General features: G+C 38.1%; 1 protein-coding gene across 1 annotated transcript; it reads left to right on the forward strand.

The window, feature by feature from the left end:
• Positions 1-207: 207 nt before the first annotated feature.
• Positions 208-10,947, forward strand: LOC139122171 (arylsulfatase B-like). Its single transcript, XM_070687591.1, has 7 exons — positions 208-500; positions 1,623-1,812; positions 7,121-7,296; positions 7,717-7,927; positions 9,438-9,678; positions 9,964-10,127; positions 10,385-10,947. The coding sequence occupies exons 1-7, from the start codon at positions 243-245 to the stop codon at positions 10,663-10,665; spliced, it is 1,521 nt and encodes a 506-aa protein (XP_070543692.1). The 5' UTR covers positions 208-242; the 3' UTR covers positions 10,666-10,947.
• Positions 10,948-18,762: the final 7,815 nt, after the last annotated feature.

Here is an 18,762-nt window from a genome sequence, read left to right on the forward strand (position 1 = left end):
GAGAAAGTTTAATCAGGCAACGGGAATGTGACTCGATAGTCAGAAGCAAGACACAATCCGATTGCGATCGGCTGAAAGCACGTATGCGCATAGCGAGTGGTAAGTTTTTGTCACAGATGGTCTTGCCTAAACCATATAGTAGTTTCTCTACTGTCTATACAAAGTTTGAAATACACCAAGCTTACCTTACTAGACGTTGGCACGTTAAGTTATGGGAATATAAAATTCAAACGTCGATCAAAATGCAACTACCGGCTCTACTCTTGTCTATTTTGGGCCTCTACCTGTGTACGTCAGTCGCGGAGTTACCCAAAAAGCCTAACATCATCTACATTCTCGCAGACGATCTTGGATATTTCGATGTCAGCTACCGAAACGGCTCGGTTGTGAAGACGCCAAATATTGAAAGTTTAGCCAACGATGGAGTGAAGCTGGAAAGATTCTACGCACAGCCATCATGTATGCCGTCCAGAAGTTGTCTGATGATGGGACGATATCAGGTAGGGTTTCCACGAACATCATGCACCATTGAATCGTTATGGTAAAGTACAGTTTTGGTACGTACCTTTGATTTGTTTATCGCAGGTAGGTTCATCGGAAATACAAACATTCGACTTTGTTTTCATAATTCGGACGGACCACTGTTTTATCACACAGAGAAGACAATGAATAACAAATGTGGTAAATATTGTCAGGTGATTGGTGGCATCAGAGTGCATCAAGGTCGAACACAAACTACTGAAAAAGACAACTTTATCGGAAACTCCCCAAAAATTTTGAAAATTTTAAGTTTTCAGTTATGTAGAAAACTGTTCGGTTTGGAGAGGTGTTCGGTTTGTAGAGGTCCTTTGAACTCAGAGTTTTATTAGAAGGAGACTGAGAAAAGGGTTCAGTTTAGACACGTTTCCAGGTTAGACAGGTTTCGTTTTAGACAGGGTTCTCTGTACCGACAAAATTTATCACAAACAAAGACGAAAAACCAGTTATAAAATTGACCGCCATCATTTTTTTGTTATTTTGATTAAAATAATAAGACGGCTATTTTTCAATTATTTAATAAAGAAAAGACATGGAATGAATGCTATAAATCAACTTTTCCAAATAGAGATAAAATAGAGCGTAGCTTCCACTTTGAATTTCTAACATCGTCAAATTTCAGGTAACGTGCATCTCTACTCCAAACATCTGCACTTTGATCTTAATCGATACTTTTCACAAAACAGTTTAAAATTTCCGTGAACAACTAAGTTTAAATATTCATTTTAGCAATGATTATTTCACAATCCATTCCATTTTTGAACGTGACAAAAAGTACATTAATATCTATTTACGTCAGCCATTACGAGTCATCTCTGTGGATAACCTGTATAACCGAAGAGTCCTCGAGATCTCCAAATTCATAGTGTGATGTATGAAGTTCGACTTTGGGATTAATTTTCAAAGAGTTCACTGGCATTTAATCATTCAAAAGTTTGGTGAAAATTGAACGATATGCTTTTGAAAAGAAACCAAGGCGTCACTGTCGCGGCACTCTACCCATCCGTCACTGGACATGTTGTACGGATGTGCCAATCATCGTTATTTGATCATCGTAAATGAAACCGCTCTACAATTCTATACAGATTCACACAGGTTTCGACTACCGTTGTCTCAACCGCGAGAAGGTAAGGTACTGTATGGCGCCAGACACAGTGACCTTGCCTGGAATGTTGAAGAGATACGGCTACAGAACCGCAATGATTGGAAAATGGAATCTTGGACATGAGCGTAAAGAGTGTGTCCCTACACACAAAGGATTTGACAGTTTCTTTGGTGAGTAAATGACTTTGTTTAGCCAACAGGAGTAAATTCTCTGAAATTTGTCCACATTTTAAATTCGCTGAGGGTTTTACTGTCCTATTAATAAAAAGAATTGGCATAAATTCAAGGAAATTATCTTTGAACTAATATGTATCACGTAAGGCTGCATTCACAAACACCTCTAGAGGGATGGGCAGAAGATATCAGGGGAGACTTGAAAACAATTAGAAAATGCAGGGGGGTCTGAAAAAAAAGTTGACACTTCAAAAGGGGGACTTAAAAATAATTGAATATCAAATTCCTTTTTAAATACCTTCTGGCACTTTCGTTTCCTGCAATATCCATTTTCGACGCGCCCTTCAGGTGCAAGTTTTACGGTTTATTAAGCAATTTATTGATGATCCAAGAAGCCAACTTGAGGCAAAAGATTAACATGATTTAGGTTGTCATGATTTCTACTTACCCAAACCCTCCGTTGTGCAAAACTGTCCTCTATAATGACTAAACGTTTCAACTTAACCAGAGCAAGATTTGTCTCTACATTCAAACGCTTTGGCAGGTATCGCAAGCTGGTAGATAAATACAATATCTGTCTTCGACAAATGGTCGTTGATGGCATCGGTGACATGGGGCATTAGTTTGTGACCACTACCTATCTGATAATCGCAATCATACCAATCCATAATCCAATGACAGTAGGCCAGAATTCATAAGGCAATAGTTGTAAACATAGACACAAAACAGCACAGAACAGACAGTAAATAGACGGTACACAAAGAAAGTCATATTCACGAAAGAAAGATATATGGACCTCTGGCCAGAAGACCAAGAAGTGATGACTTATAGATTGATATATGGCGGGTGCCACATGTGGGGCAGGACGCGCTTACTATTTTCGAAACACCTGACATCACTTCTTGGTCTTTTGGCCAGAGGTCCATATATCTTTCTTTCATGAATTTTACTTTGTTTGTGTACCGTCTATTTACTGTCTGTTCTGTGCTGTTTTGTGTCTATGTTTACAACTATTGTCTTACGAATTCTGACCTAGTGTTATTGGATTATGGATTGGTATGATTGCGATTATTTTATCTTGCAATAACAATTTAAGAGATAACTTATTTGACAACATTCTCCCATTGACAATACATCGGGTCTAGGTCTGTGTCAAATGCTCATGTCGCCATATACATCTTTCTCTTTTGAGGACTTTGACTAAATACAAACTAGTTAGTATAGTGCATCATGTCATCAATAACAACTGGAAGCTTCAGGTCAAAAACCTTTGAATAACATTTTGGGAGATGATAACCTATATCTTATTCGTAGTTTCCCCATAGCCTACAATGTAGAGTGTATCAACATTTTCAGTGAAATTCCAAAATAAAATTCCTTGCACACATGCACTTGTAACCACCGTAGTCTAATCAAGTACATTATAATCAATTATCAAACATCTATGAATACATAGAGTTTCCTCATAGACTACAATATTGTAATGAAATCCTCTGAATAACCAGAAATACCATGAAAGTCAATACCTGATAAAACATGTGAGGACAATTCTCTCAGAAATCTGTAGTGTGGTAATGTGAAAGGGGCCACTGAATGACGTTCGTCACCGAGGTGCGTGGACAGAACACGCACATATAAAACTGGGTCTACAGAGGAGACTGAACACACGCCTTGACTTAGACGAAACCAACCACAAAGAGAACAAGGAAAACTAACTAAGTATACCTGTAAATCTGGCACCTCAGCCTAACGAAGGCCTACTAAGAGTAGCAAGAAACAGGAAAATAGCGGTAGGCAAGAGGTTAGATCAAGAGAGCACAGAGATGCACTGCTCACTGCATGACGGCTACCTCCAGAGTGTGGCCCAGCCGGGGGATGGGTTGTCTATGGTTACCATGGACATGTGAAATCCCCGTCCCTATTTTGTTGACTGACATACACGGGAACGCCCTATCTGAAAATCAGGGATATTGCCTACTTTTCTCAATCAACTACATATCCAGAGTAGGGACAACTCCGCAAAAACGGGCTCCAAGGGTGATTTTGTGTAAAGTATTTCATGACAATGTAAAATGAATCAAAATTTCGGTTTTATATATATATATATATATATATATATATATATATATATATATATATATATATATATATATATATATATATATATATATATATATATATACATCTGTGTGTGTGTCAATTTCCGAGTCCCAGATGTCTCAAAACGAGTCTATATATAATATTTTGCAGTTTTATCATTACAAAAGCGAGGCCCTATATGTATAATTTTTGTGCAGCTGTATCAGAACAAGGCCCTATATATAAACTTTTTGCAGGTGTATCAGAACGAGGCCCTGTATATAAAATTTTACAGCTGCATCGAATCAAGGCTCAATGTAAATGTTTTCGGCTGTATGTCTCGAAAGCGAGGGTCCATGTAAATTATCGACCTTTATCCAAGTCGAGGCTCTATGTATGTATGTATGTATGTATGTATGTATGTATGTATGTATGTATGTATGTATGTATGTATGTATGTATGTATGTATGTATGTATGTATGTATGTATGTATGTATGTATGTATGTATGTATGTATGTATGTATGTATGTATGTATGTATGTAATACAGCGCTAAGAAAACATATCTAAGATCGAAATTTAGTCAAATTTTAATAAAAATGGTCATGAGAACCCATGAAATAATGAAATTTGCCCATACTTTGACTTCCGTTTCTAAATTTCAGGGTGAAAAAATGGTTGCCCGAAAAAATTGACCGATTCTAAAAGGGTTTTTACCAATTTCTTCTCCCATTGACAATACATCGGGTCAGGGTCAGTGTCAAATGCTCATGTCGCCATATAGTTAGAGTTCCTCAACTTTTTCATTTCCAAAAAGGCCAAAAAGCGCTTCATCAACATGAAAAACAAACGTTTAAAAATTGAATTTTAGCCCAATTTCTATTTTCTATTTGGATGAAAAAAATTGGAATATTGACTGGTCGCAAAGTGCCAGGGATTTTTTGTTTTGTCTGCTATCAAAATAGTCACGACCTTTGGGCAAAATAGAAAATAGGATTACGAGTGCTTCATACCGACTAAACCTGTATCAATTAAGATGTCTCTAAAGTTGGTATTTCAACTGCCAAAAGAAGCGGTTTATTTCACCACATTTGTGTTTCCATTTGGTGATAGAAAGTAATGCATTTCCAAACCATTGTATACCCCTTTCCCGGTTACATGTTATGGGAAACTCACATTTTCTATTACGACCCATGCCCTGCATGGAGTAACTGAACTCTTTTCTATCCATTTTTTGCTATATACACCTAGGGGATAATAGTTTCGCTATGGTTGCGACGCATTTGTGAAAGATGCGGGAGTGTGCTATTTCAGAATGGTGAGCGTTGCCATGATGGTTTCAGCGCAACGCCAACAGCCTGCCGGTTAATCAGTTGTATGTAATGCAACTATTCCGACACTCACTGCCTGGTGACACAAGCACCCAAATGTTAAAAACGGCTTACCTGTTTTGTCTTCCTTTGCATAGCGTATGTGGTGACATTTCCAAATCCTGTCTGATGTGCAATTATGATGAATATACAATGGATGCCTACGGTAATTCCTAGCTGAAGCCCGTGTTCGAACACGGTACTTTTTGAAACGCCAAATATATGATTAGACGAGGGACGCTGGATTAGATAAAAAAACGTTTTCAGCGATACTAATACTGTCTATCACTTTTGTAAAAGGATGTCCTCATTTCTCAAATTTTCTATACACCGCCAATGGTTGAAGAGTACTAACATCATCTGTTGTCATAATCTCAATGAATTTTCTCAATGAATTTGAAATACATATTTGAAAGATACTTCACTTTAGTACGTAAAAATCACTGGACAATATAAAAATAAAAGACGACGCCCTGTTTATTAAAGTTTATTTATGGACAAGGGCGGAGGAAAGCCATACATTAACGGGCGAGGCTTGTCGAACCCGTTATTTTGTGGTTATCCTCTCGCCCGCGCCTATAAATAAACTATAATGGTCAGGGCGGAGTCTGTTGTTCCCATAATATTATCAACGGCGGAAAGAAAACTGTCAAAATTTACCTACTATTCCCACACGCAAGACAATGGGGCCCAAGAACTTGTATTACACAAATGTTGTATTCAATGAACAGTGTGTAGTGCAATACGCGAGGTACTTTCAGGCGCGCTGTAAAAAATTTTGCAAATCCGGAGATTTTTTGGAATAAGAGTCTAAACTTCGCTCCCAAGTGTTTCATTTTATTTTGTTATTGATTATGGTCTTTGTACAAATCACAATTTACGTTTTAGCTGTAAAAATACGATGTGTGTCTTTACTGTGAGTTGTTAATATTATTATTCATATTCACGGGCACATAAACGATTACTATGTATTTGTGTTCAGTCACATGGTTCAGCTCGACCAATTAAAATACGACGAACGTAACATGGTAATATAATTTAACAGAAAATGATATGCGTCTTCAATCAAATTTTCGTCACACAATAAACGAATTCTCTGATGTCTTCCAATACTAACTTTTCTATCTGTTTTAATTCCTAAGAAGTATGTGGAATAGCGCAAACTAGCAAGTATCGTTAGATGTGGAGTGATCTTAACATACAATAAATATCTTTCTGGCTCCAGAGCATCTTAAATTCCTTGTAATTCGAGTTTATCGAACGTACAAAGTTAAACAGAGAGAAATTTTATCGAAGTCAAAAACGACGAAGCGTCTGAGATTAGAGCATTTCTGATACGTATTACAAAGAAAACAAACCATCGCGATTTTCCATGAAAGGGATGGTACTGTTAATGTGATATTTGGGAAAAAGATACAGAACTACGTCATTCAAACCAACAATTAGGTCACAGGATGGCACACGGTTAGCTCTTTACAGAAGATTTAATTTGCTATGCTATCAATTGTAACGTAAACTTTCATTATGTCGTAGCACAGACATTTCTCCTTGTCTGTGGTCCGAGAAACACGTTTGATGTTTCATTTTATTTTCCTATTGCTATTTCCCAATAATTGTTGGTCTAACTTCGCTTAAAATATGATAATGATGACGGTTATGACGACGACAACGATGAAGATGATGATGATCATCATCATCATCATCACCATCAGAATCATCATATCATAGTGTTCATATACCAAATGATTTCTTTCATTGATATGACAACGCAATGCCCATGCCGCGTGACAGATGTACGAGAGGTTCACAAAGTTGTTTCAGTCTTTAAAATTTCTGGTACTATGTCGCACTCCAGGTTACCATGCAGCGGCCGAAGACTACTACTCACACAGACTTGGCGCTGGTCGCCCTGAATGTCGTGATCTGTGGAGGAACTTGGATATTGTAGCAGACGATTATGCTAATCAGTACTCAACTCATCTATTCACGCAAGAAGCCCAGCAAATAATCAGGAATCAAAACCCTGAAGAGGTTGTTTTCCGGTTTTCCTTCACCTTTATTCCACTCGTATCTTTCTTCGGTCCTACCATTTGCAATCTTCTAAGCATACATTTTCCTCCCATTCCTTCTTAAGTCTGTAAAAGTGCATTCACTTCTTCTCTCATGGCGCACCATTGCCAATAGGTGTCCGTCCGCAGAGCTGAAAGTTTTAAAATTATTAAGCAGTGCCTAATGTAAATTACTATTCCTGTCTCTCCTGAGTTACCTGGTAAATCAGCCCGGGCTTTTGAGCTGTTTAGTTTTCTTATCACGCGGAAAATCAGTGATTTTCGTAATATTTTCATAACAACTTCTCGTAACGTAATCTTTACTAAATAACACTGTTCGATATTGTCTGCACAAAAGGCGTGTTTAATAATATACAATATCGGCCTCTCTTTTCACTGCTAGCCGCTGTTCATGTATCTTGCCTACCAAGCCGTACATGGACCTCTACAAGTGCCTCAACAGTATTTCGACATGTACAAAGGAGAGAATATAGACTACATACGCAGAACGTACGCTGCCATGGCGACATGCATGGATGAAGGGATTGGCAACCTGACTCGGACCTTGAAAGAAACCGGGCTCTGGAACAATACCATAATTATATTCTCTTCAGGTAACCATACAGTTACTTGCTAACCGTAAATTTACTAAGATCGATATGCCTAAATGAGTGCACCGTCAGTGTTTACCCACATAACAAATGCTATACAGGATTTGCAATGCACCATGTTTTTGTCTGGTTATCCAATTGAAAATCGATGATTGACAATAATAGATACATGTGACAAAATCCTTTGCTGAACCAATGGTGGCGCTGTAAGTCTGATGCGCCTTTTCTGCATAGAAAAATACCGACTCTAGGGGACGAGTACACCCCTCGAACTTACTCCTGCTCCACAGTTTTACACCAATAAACAGGGCCCCTTTTGTTGAGGGACCGTGCAATAAAAGATAGTCAGTTTCATAGCCTCAAAAATACGCAGTCGGTATTTTACTGTTTCTGAATGAAAACTTAAACAGCAACGTATCAGAATATTTATTCGTCATAGTTTCCCCAAACTTTGTTTTCTCATGCTCCACAAAGTCTAAGTTTCACTTAAACTCATACTTCGAGTTAATCCTTCTTTGAGTTCCTATTGCGAGTATATCCTAAAACAGGTGAAGGCTTTGTTCCTCCAGATCTAAAACTGCCTTCCTCAGTCCGTTTGAACCTGAAAACTGTCGTGAATCCATTAAAAGATTGTTTTAATCTGTATACAGCATAAAAAATTATCTTCGTTTTAAATATAGATATTATTTTTATAAATCTTTGATGAATATCGTAAATTTCTAAGCAAAACTTGCAAATCTAAGTAACATTTTAGCAAACACTTTAATTAATTGTTATATTATAATTATTCGCTTCTGAAATCTCGACTTTGTATTTAATTGAATAAATATTTACATGGCGTAGCCTTTATTGTTATTGAGTTAAGGTGGCGTTGAGTGCAACACAGAGTATCTAGCTTTAAATCACATTTTTCAAAGATTTATATTGGTTTGGTTACCTTTTAGCTTGCCAAGCAGTCATAAGTTGGGTGAGAATGAAGTGTAGGTTTTCTAACCGAAATATATACCCCAATAATTCTTCGAGTAAACTATTGCTACCATACTAAACTTGAGGCTGTCTGCTTTTTGAAAATATATAGTACGAGGGGTTTCGTCGTCGTCTTTGATGAGAATTATCGCTTTGAAAAAAAACTGTGTTGGTTATGTGCAACTGCACCTTAATCTAATTCTGTAGTGTATGTGAATTGCATGCTTTGCTCAAGTTTATTACACTGTGAGTTTAAACAATATACATTTGCTTATCGTGTTAATGGAGTATGCAATTAAAGTAGACTTTATTATACCTGCATATCGAGTAAACCCAATATGTAATGAGTACTATTATTTTGGGCAAATACTTTATATATTATATTTCTATTGGACTGATACAGATGCAGATGTGAAGATGAATATAATTAACACTTGTTGGTCTGATTTTTCTCTGAATTCTCGATTATAACCTTTTCAAAAATCCTCGCCTAATAGAGAGCCTTTTGTCATTTTTGTTTGACTTGTTTTCATCGTTTCGAAAACAGACAACGGCGCCCCCTTTCACACAGGAGGGCGGAATTGGCCTCTGAGGGGCGGCAAGGGTACCTACTGGGAAGGAGGAGTCAGAGTGGTGTCTTTCGTTGCGAGTCCCCTCATAGCCAGACCTCGGCGATCATCGTATGACATGATACACATGACAGACTGGCTGCCGACCTTTGTTCACCTCGCTGGTGGGACTGTCGCGGGCCTGACGCTTGATGGCGTTAATGTCTGGGAAACCATCAGGTATTTGCCGATAAGATATAATGAAAACATTAAGAGTTGTATTGCACGTTTCTATGCACACATGAGGTTTAACATGTGCAGATGTTCAAAGTTACTGATGTTTTAGTGGTCAATGTACCACACGCGAATTCATTACCGGTACAGCTAAGATACCGTTAGGTAGTCTAAATTTTAATTGGATGATTTTGAGTTATATAAACCGTAGTTTGAGTTGGAGAAAAAATACGAAGTATCATGCGTTTTGACTTTATTTTTATCTGTCGTCCACTATCTGGTTTGTCTTAGTGCTGGCGTACCAACACAAAGAAAAGAACTCCTTTTACATGTGAGTCCACATATCGTCATGAGGGACGAAGGCACAGAGGCCTGGTACACCAACGATATCTTTGACATCGCACGGAACGCTGCCATCATCGTTGGCAAATGGAAACTCGTCACGGGACAACACAGTCAGTAAAATAATCATGTTTAAAATATTTTAAGGTTATTTCGTCGATCCACTCTAGTTAAATAAATCGCGGAGGATGTCTCCACTGTAACATGCAACGAAAACATTTTTGTCCTGCCAAATTGACTAGAATAGATCGCAGAATAGATGACATTTATTTTACCATTTTAAAAATATGAAAATGTATTTTAAAATACTATTGTTTTAGTTTACTGGTGTTGAACAAAAGTAATATTTAAGGTGTTTTCTTTCCAACAGGGACGCCGAGATTATGGGTTACGCCACCAGAGTACCACAGACAACAAGAAGAAATACCGCCACCACCGACAGAAAAGAAAGGAAAAATGCTGTTTTTGTTTAACCTCGAGCTGGACCCTAACGAAGAGCACGACCTATCTGCCTGTCGGCCTGACATCGTGACGAAGCTGTTGATGAAAATTAGAAACTATAACGCCCAAGCTGTCTACTGCTCCAGTCTGAAAGCTCCGATGCCACCGTGTGTAGCAAGGGGAAATATGTGGGGACCATCTGATCTATGAAAATATAGATGTTGCCATATTTTTAATATGCCTTCACTTCTGTTTTGTACAACTTCGGTCTGCTAAATTGATAATTATTTCTTTGAAACGCAGCTTCAGCATGCCGATTTTCATGCAAAAATCGAAGCAGATTCCTCCAAGTGTCACTTTTTAAGGTACTCTCAATCAGTGATCGTGTTTTTGTTGTTCCAGTACAAAGCGAAGGAGTTGGAACATGACCGCCAGTGCTTACTTTATTTCCCATAAGGGACTGGTCAGTTTCTTCGGCCTGGGGGGGGGGGGGGGGGGCGGTGGATTATTTTTTGCCGACGTCAAAAAGTGGCCGACCCCCCTATTCCAAATTTCGAAAACAGGGTGAACCCCCCCCCCCCCCCCGGCGCGCGACATAGGTAAAACAAAAGGTGGACATAAATTATATACATTTTACATATATATTTATATTTTAAATAGTCATTCTATGTTTTAATGAAATTGTTAACATATCAGTTGTAAGATAGGAATTTCAAAGTGTCAATCTTAAAGTTTGAATACAGTACATTTGAATGAACTGTATTTTGAATGAGCTGTGACTGTATTTCACACTTTCTATGCTTAACCAGATGTCCTGAACTGTTGTACAGAAATGGATGTCAATCATTAATATCAAAGAGGAAAAAGCAGTGAATCAAAAACTTTGATGGGTGTTAAGACTTGCCAACCATCCAATTAAATCTCCTGATGAGCCATAGAGAGCTTTTTTAGCCAAATCTGATGTGTACAGTGTCTGAGAGGACCTTTTCTTGTAACATTGAAACCATAAAAGCACAGCTAATAATGACAAAAACTGCCTTTTTAAACTATTATTTTGTTCATAAAAAAGCATCTTTCTACAGAAAACCTGTGACACAAAGGAAAATAATTGCATCAATGAGAAGGAAAGATATCTTGTCATTTTTCTATCTCTAAAATAAGTCACTGTATCAAATATATATTGTGAAATATTTGTGCATGTTGCTTTCTCATACTGAATTCTCATAGAGAGAACAGAAAAGTATCAGGAATTTGTCATCCTTTTCATATGAAATGCAGATTTCATAATGTACACTTTCACTTTGTAAACATCAAGATATCTCTGATTTATTAAAGTATGGCGCCCGAAGGGCGCGCTGAAAAATATGAAATATCCTGATATCTCTGATATATATGCCTTGTATATTTAAGTCATGCACCTGAAGGGCATGCTGAAAAATGTCTGATATATTAAAGTAATGAGCTTGAAGAGCACGCTGAAAAATATTGAACATACAGATATCTCTGATGTATGTATGCTTGATATGTTAAAGTTGGGCGTGCTGAAAAATATGACTGATTATTAAAAGTTACGCGCCCGAAGGGCGCGCCGAAAAATACAACTGAATGATGAAATTTGTGGCTGACACTAGCATTTTAGGCAATGATGAGCCTGTGTCAAAATTCAAAAACACACTGACCCCCCCCCTATTGGGTATTTCAAAAACATGGTGACCCCCCCTATCACCAAAGGCAAAAACAGGGTGACCCCCCCATAAATCCACCGCCCCCCCAGGCTGAAGACACTGACCAGTCCCTAACTGTATTTTCAGTCACGAGACATTATTTTAAAATAGTTGGGATATAATCCTGATTGCTTGCGGCTTGGTATGATCATTTCAGAAATGATTGTTTACACTGAGTGTACACTTAATGTCAGTAGTCTAATTATTCAGTTACACTTTGCACATATTCAAATTCACTCATTGCTACCTTCCACGAGAAACTAGTATTTCCCAATAAGAGACAGCCTTAATTGGAAAAAATATAGTGACATTATTGATAACGAGCTGCGAAATGGAGTTGCGGTTGAAGGCGCATCACTGACATCAAGTCACGAGAGGCCAACACCGATAATTAAATTGCAATATTCACACAATTCAAAGGTTTCCTCACGGAAGCAGAACGCTCGATGGAGTAGGGAGTGTTATAGCACATGCCGATTAGTTTTGTATGGGGTCACAGAAAATGACGAAAGAGTGCGGGTTCCTGCAATTATATGGGTACAGGAAAACCATCGTCGAAACGCCAAGGCCTCTCTACGGCAACTGTATCACATATTTCTGTGAAGAGCGAGAATGGGCTAGAATAAGACAAACGTGTTCAGAGCTGCCGAATCAGTGACGATCGAGTATAATAGTATTCTATATTATGCTATGATTTTATTGACCTGTACTTAGGGTAGAAAGCGCCTCGGGAGAAGAGATATAGATTTTTTACGATTCTTTAAAGCTCTTGGAGTAAGAAACTTTTTCGTCGCATTTGTTTTTCGAAAATCCATAGTTTTATTTTCCCAATAGGGTTAGCACAGCGATGGCGACCATTTTGATTTCTACTATAGCAGGGCTACTTTTCTATTTTTTTTAAACTTTCCAATAATATTGCAAAAAGTTTAGACAGACTAAAAAAAAGTGTAGACAGGCTACAAAAACCAAAACTCGACTCAGTTTGTCTTAGCTTGAACTATGCAAACAGCTTTTGGTCTCTGGCAGGACTACTTTCTATTCATATTATCTTCGTCAATGTCAAGTTGTTTTATAGCTTAGAAAGGTTGCTATTTGTGATATAAATGTGAATAAAGCCGCTACCTTAAATTGCAATATTGATGTCATATTGCCTGCCGTCGGGGAAGATGGGAGTTAGGGGGAGATCCGAAACCCTAAAGGTTTACACAGCGTTGGAACCACACGAGTTAAAGACATTTACTAATTTATATTACCGATAATAAGAGATTTCTGCGTAAAAATATTACTAATAGTCTTATGAAACCAAATAAGTCCATAAAGGTTTATGAGCTATATAGGTCATCCCTGGTAATCAAACTTACAACTGCGCAAAACGGATATTGCTTTGCATAGCAAAAGGCGGGCCAGACGTTATTTCAATAATTTGAAAGGTTGGGAGACTTGTCAATTATCTTTTCATTTACGAAAATTTTGAGACTAATCAGAAGCCTCCATTAATTATAGCACGGGTCATCTACACTCTTTTTTTCGCATATCGTCTATCATAACTATCTTGGTGAGTAACAAAAGCACTCCGCCTGACAGTGGACTAGTCTCCAAAAAGTTTCCACCAATATTGCAAAAAGTTTAGACAGGCTATAAATCAAGACAACAAAACTAACGATTATATCTGCCACTTGGATTGACCTGGGGTCACTCAGGGTCATCAATTTCTCTTGTCTATATGTCGATAAAGGTCAATTATATGCTTGAACATAAGGTAGATCTTCAATGCAAGTTATCCATTTGAATTTAAAGAGAATAAACGGGAAAATTCTGCCAATTTGGAAGTTTGTGCGCTCCGGCAGATCTATTTTTGTTGGATTGCCAAAGAACGCCCTCACACGGCCGAGTGCTCGACTTAGCTTCTATGAGAGGGACGATATTTTCAGGCGCTAACGCCCAACTATCCACTACGGAAAACTCTAAGGCCAGGCGGTCTCTCTCCCCAAACTAAATATCGATGGAAGCTGGCCATGACTTTCCAATTTGAAAATATTTGACGTCTGAGCTAAAACTACGCAAACTGCTGTTGGTCTCTGGCAGGACTACTTTTCCTTCGCACTGTCTTCGACAATTTCAAGTTATTTTTATAGCGTAGAAAGATTGCTATTTGTGTTATGAATGTGGATAAAGCCGCTTCCTTAACTTGTGAATATCGAGGTCTGTTGCCTGCAGTTGACGTTGTTTGCATTAAAATTTACCTATGTGCGGAGGCTTTTCATCCGAAAATTGGCCTACTAAGTGGCTTTCTATCGGAAAAGGTCAATTATATCCTTGAAAATAAGCTAAATCTTCAATGCAAGTTTATCCACTTGAATTTAAGAGAGAAAACGTGGAAAATTCTGCTAAAATTGTTCTAGGGGCCTTTATGATAACTAGAAGTATACCCCCTAACATAATGTCGAATTTCGAAGGAAAAAGAGCTGTAAGGTGTAATAATATTTTCATTACTTCCTCTTTTATCATAAAAAAGATTTACTGATCTTTTTGTCCATAATATATTTTGAACTACAAAGTATTACGCCTACAAACAGTGTTACTATTGACAAATGAATTGTAGTCGCGATTTAAATGTAATCATGAACAATAACAATCGACACTTGCCGATAAAGAGTTGACAAGCTGGACACTGGATATGTAAAGGGGCCGAAGGCGATCTAAAAAGGAGCAAGATTGCCAGGCCATGACGTTCAATATTCAAAATGCCTCTGGCCCAGAAACACAGGAAAGAGTTCCAGAAAATCTAGCTTTTTGAGTCTGTTTCGTTAAGAAAGTTACAAAACACCAATGTTGTCGTCATTGTAAATACATCAACTAAAACTGCAGTGTCTAGTTTTGAAATTTTTGAAATCTGAACTATTTACACGTAATTTCTGTCGATTTTGTTTGAAAATATAGACAAGAAATGAGAGCCATCGCTGTCAACCAAATGTTTGTGCAAAGCTTAGAGAATCTCCGGGTGTGATTTATTCCTAATCCATGTTGGTTCTGTACTGAAACAAATCTAGACACTGCCGGGCTCCTGTCCGAATGGCTTGTTTACACTCAGCAGTCGACCATAGGAGTAGCTGTTAGGTCTATGCTATGACCAAATGATGCAGTGTAATGGAAAATATTTGTATAAAAAAATAATAATTAGTGCATTGCTTCACGTTGCGTAAAATTGCTACATTTTTTATATCAATCCATTGCCATGATCGCCTATGTTCCAATTTGTGGTAATCTTTCAATGGCGATGGCGGAGACAAATTCAAGTTCAGACTTCCAGAGTGCAGCAGAGAATCAAAACATTATTAAAATTTTTGTTTTGTCGTGTTTCAATATCATTCCTGTCGATGGCACTGGATCATTATCATTTTCTCACTTTGAAATCTTCCTTTTACATCACATGATGCAGACTTTAAGTCTGGCGGATCATAGACAGTTCCTCTGTTATCTTTGCACTATCCAATTTCTTTCACATACACCAAAGGTGCTAAATCGTTGGAATAAATTTGTGTAGACTACGTTAAAGCAAATATAGCACTGAAACTGACCAGTATTGAATACAGTGGGTTTCAATTCGCTGCTACAACTCTGTGTGAGACAGATTAGCTGAGAAAACATCAATAACTTTCAGCTGTTATTGTTACTAAAAACAGCCACATTTTAAATCAAATGCAATCAATTGTTCAGCTATCAGTCCAGACAGAGTTGCCCCTTGCTGGTTTACTGTAACTAATCAAAGCGTCGGTGACATTAAAATGGGTGATGATACCCAAGGTAATCATTTATGTTGTATGTACAATGTGTCGTTTCACACATAGACAGATGCGTGTAGCATTGCTTGGATAGTCGATCGAAGGCCAGTGATCGAAGTGTGAGGCCGAATGCCGAACCTCGGTACAAGTGTAAAGAATTTCAACAAAGTATTTCGTGTGCGATATCTAAATGCAGCTCATCATCTTGCCTGCAACATTTAAATGATACGATGTAGATTATGACAGACATGTTAAGGAGGCATCATGGGCCAGTGGCTCGAGCAGAGGACTCACGATCAAAGGATGGTGAGTTCGAGCCCCGGCATGGCTGTTGTGTTGTGTCCTTAAGCAAGGCACTTTATTCCTCATTGCTTCTCCCCATCCAGGAGTGATGGGTACCTGCACAGAGTACCGTAGACAGAGTGGCAACACTTGCATGCCTTTTGTTCCATGGTCGTCTCGGTAGACTATTGGCTTTTCATATTAAAATGAGCTTCAAAGGTGGTTAACTTTTTGGAGGCTTTGTTTGTGGTTGATAATTACACGAGATTATGCGAAACATACGACGAGATGGCATCGTACTGCCAGTCGCGTAGCAACCATAGTTACTTTGTGAGCTCTCAGGTCAGAAACACTGCTTCACGCCAATCAAAACATAACACGCCAGCAGTTTCATAAACATGTCCTTTCTTGACGCACGTAAAAGACGGTATGACTGACCGTAAACCATTGAGTAAAACCAGACAGTATCGATAAAAGACTTTCAAATTTGGTTCAAACAAACTCATTATATATTCATAAAAATATGAGAGGAATTTTTAAAACGGTAAAACCCACTTTCCTGAAGCTCAAAACACTCCCGTTTTTGCCAGCACATCATTTCCGATCAGCACCACACGACAACAACAACAACAACACAAACTTTGTCGAACATACTTTCGCTTAACAATTGGTGAAAATCCGAAAATTACCGAAGGGTGCATGGTCGGCACTCTTCGGAAAAGAGAGCCAAGAGCTTCGTGAGGCGAGGCAAACGTGAATTGCTTACGTAACCGCTTCACGCCTTAAACAATAGCTGTTGCCACTCTGTCTATGATGTTACTCTGTGGTACCTGGTAGGACAGAGGTTGTTATGTGTGCGTTTAGCTCTGCTGCGCTTATTGGCTGCACATGTGAGCTGTTGTTTGCTCCCCACGGAGTTGAGTGGTATCATATTAGGTCCAGTGACCAGGGGTAATAATAATTGTAAAGCGCCTTGAGCACATGTACTTGTGGATATGTGCGCTAAATAAGAACCCAATATTAATTTTTATCATTATTGTTATTGTTTAGTTATGTTATTGTTTTTGTTGTACTTTCATCGCGACTGCGTCTGTGCGAGTTTCTTGTTTACAAACAAAGTATTTCGTGCGCGATATCTAGATGCAGCTCATCATCTTGCCTGCAACATTTAAATGATACGATGTAGATTATGACAGACATGTTTTAACTTTCATCAATCACCATCGTACCTTGGATACAGTATTTCCATTGGTCGTATGGATCCCATGTGACCTTTTGGCGCAGTTCCAACGATTATCCCTTTAATGAGGGTAATCTGATTTGTTATCCCTTTAATGAGGGTAATCTGATTTGTTATCCCTTTAATGAGGGTAATCTGATTTACAAAATAAATTGTTTCCATCAGAGCCCTCTAAAGTAAGCACATTGCTATAAAAAAGGAAAACATGCGTAGAATAAATATTGAATTGAGAACTTTTGAATAAATATAATAAAATTATAAATAATCAAATAAATATGTGAGACTATTAAAAGGGCTCACAAAACACAATCCATCCAAATCGGAGCCATCGTTAATCAAATTTGTATAAAGATAATTACGTAGTGCAGATTTAATCATCCGATTAAGCTCAAAGGACTACAATAATTTCGTCGTACCACATTTTTATATGGCTGTCGTAGGGCATAGCGTAGTCGAACCCATGTGACTCAAGTACACAGATTTTGTCTCTGGGCCGTAAAACATTATTATACAGTCTATTATGTCCCTCACAATGTTGCCACTGCAGGTACGTTGTAATGGCAATTCCAAAAATCAAATTTCTTGTACGTACATGCAAGTTTTACTTACCACTTCAAGCAAAGTACATTTACATACATTATCAAGCAATATACATGTACAGACATAGCTTGTTGTGTGGGGAAAATTGTCAATAGTTTGCCTGATAAGACTCCCAGTATTATGATTCGATATTTTTGGGTGAATCACTATATCATCTATATCTTGCCACCTTACAGTTGCGCAAATATGGTGACCCTCCCGGAAATGCATGATCCTTTAAAAAATGCTTCCATGATAAATTGCAATTCTCCCTTCCAAACGCCAGCCCTCCCCCTGTAATTTTTGTCCGTAACTTACATAACAATTAAACCAATTGTGCTACCACTCGTGCATATATGTCATGAACTGGTCAAAATCTCGTGGTATACCTTCGCTGGGTGTGCTTTATTGCTTAAATATTATATTATATAATATTATATTACATTATATTTTATTGTACAGCAAATGTTGCCTACCTTAAAATAAATCCATTTTATTTTTTATAAACATTGGAAGTAGGCCGGTAAAACCTTAAAGTTGCAGCGCGCTTCATATCGACAGAAACGTTAATTCAACCCGAGAAAGTTTAATCAGGCAACGGAAATGTGACTCGGTAGCAAGGCAGAATCCGATGGCGATTGGGTGGAAGCACGTATGCGCATAGCGAGTTGTGAATTTGTGTCACAGATGGTCTTGCCTA

This window comes from Ptychodera flava, chromosome 21 (genome assembly GCF_041260155.1).
Source record: "Ptychodera flava strain L36383 chromosome 21, AS_Pfla_20210202, whole genome shotgun sequence".
In the NCBI taxonomy this organism is placed as follows: Eukaryota; Metazoa; Hemichordata; class Enteropneusta; family Ptychoderidae; genus Ptychodera; species Ptychodera flava.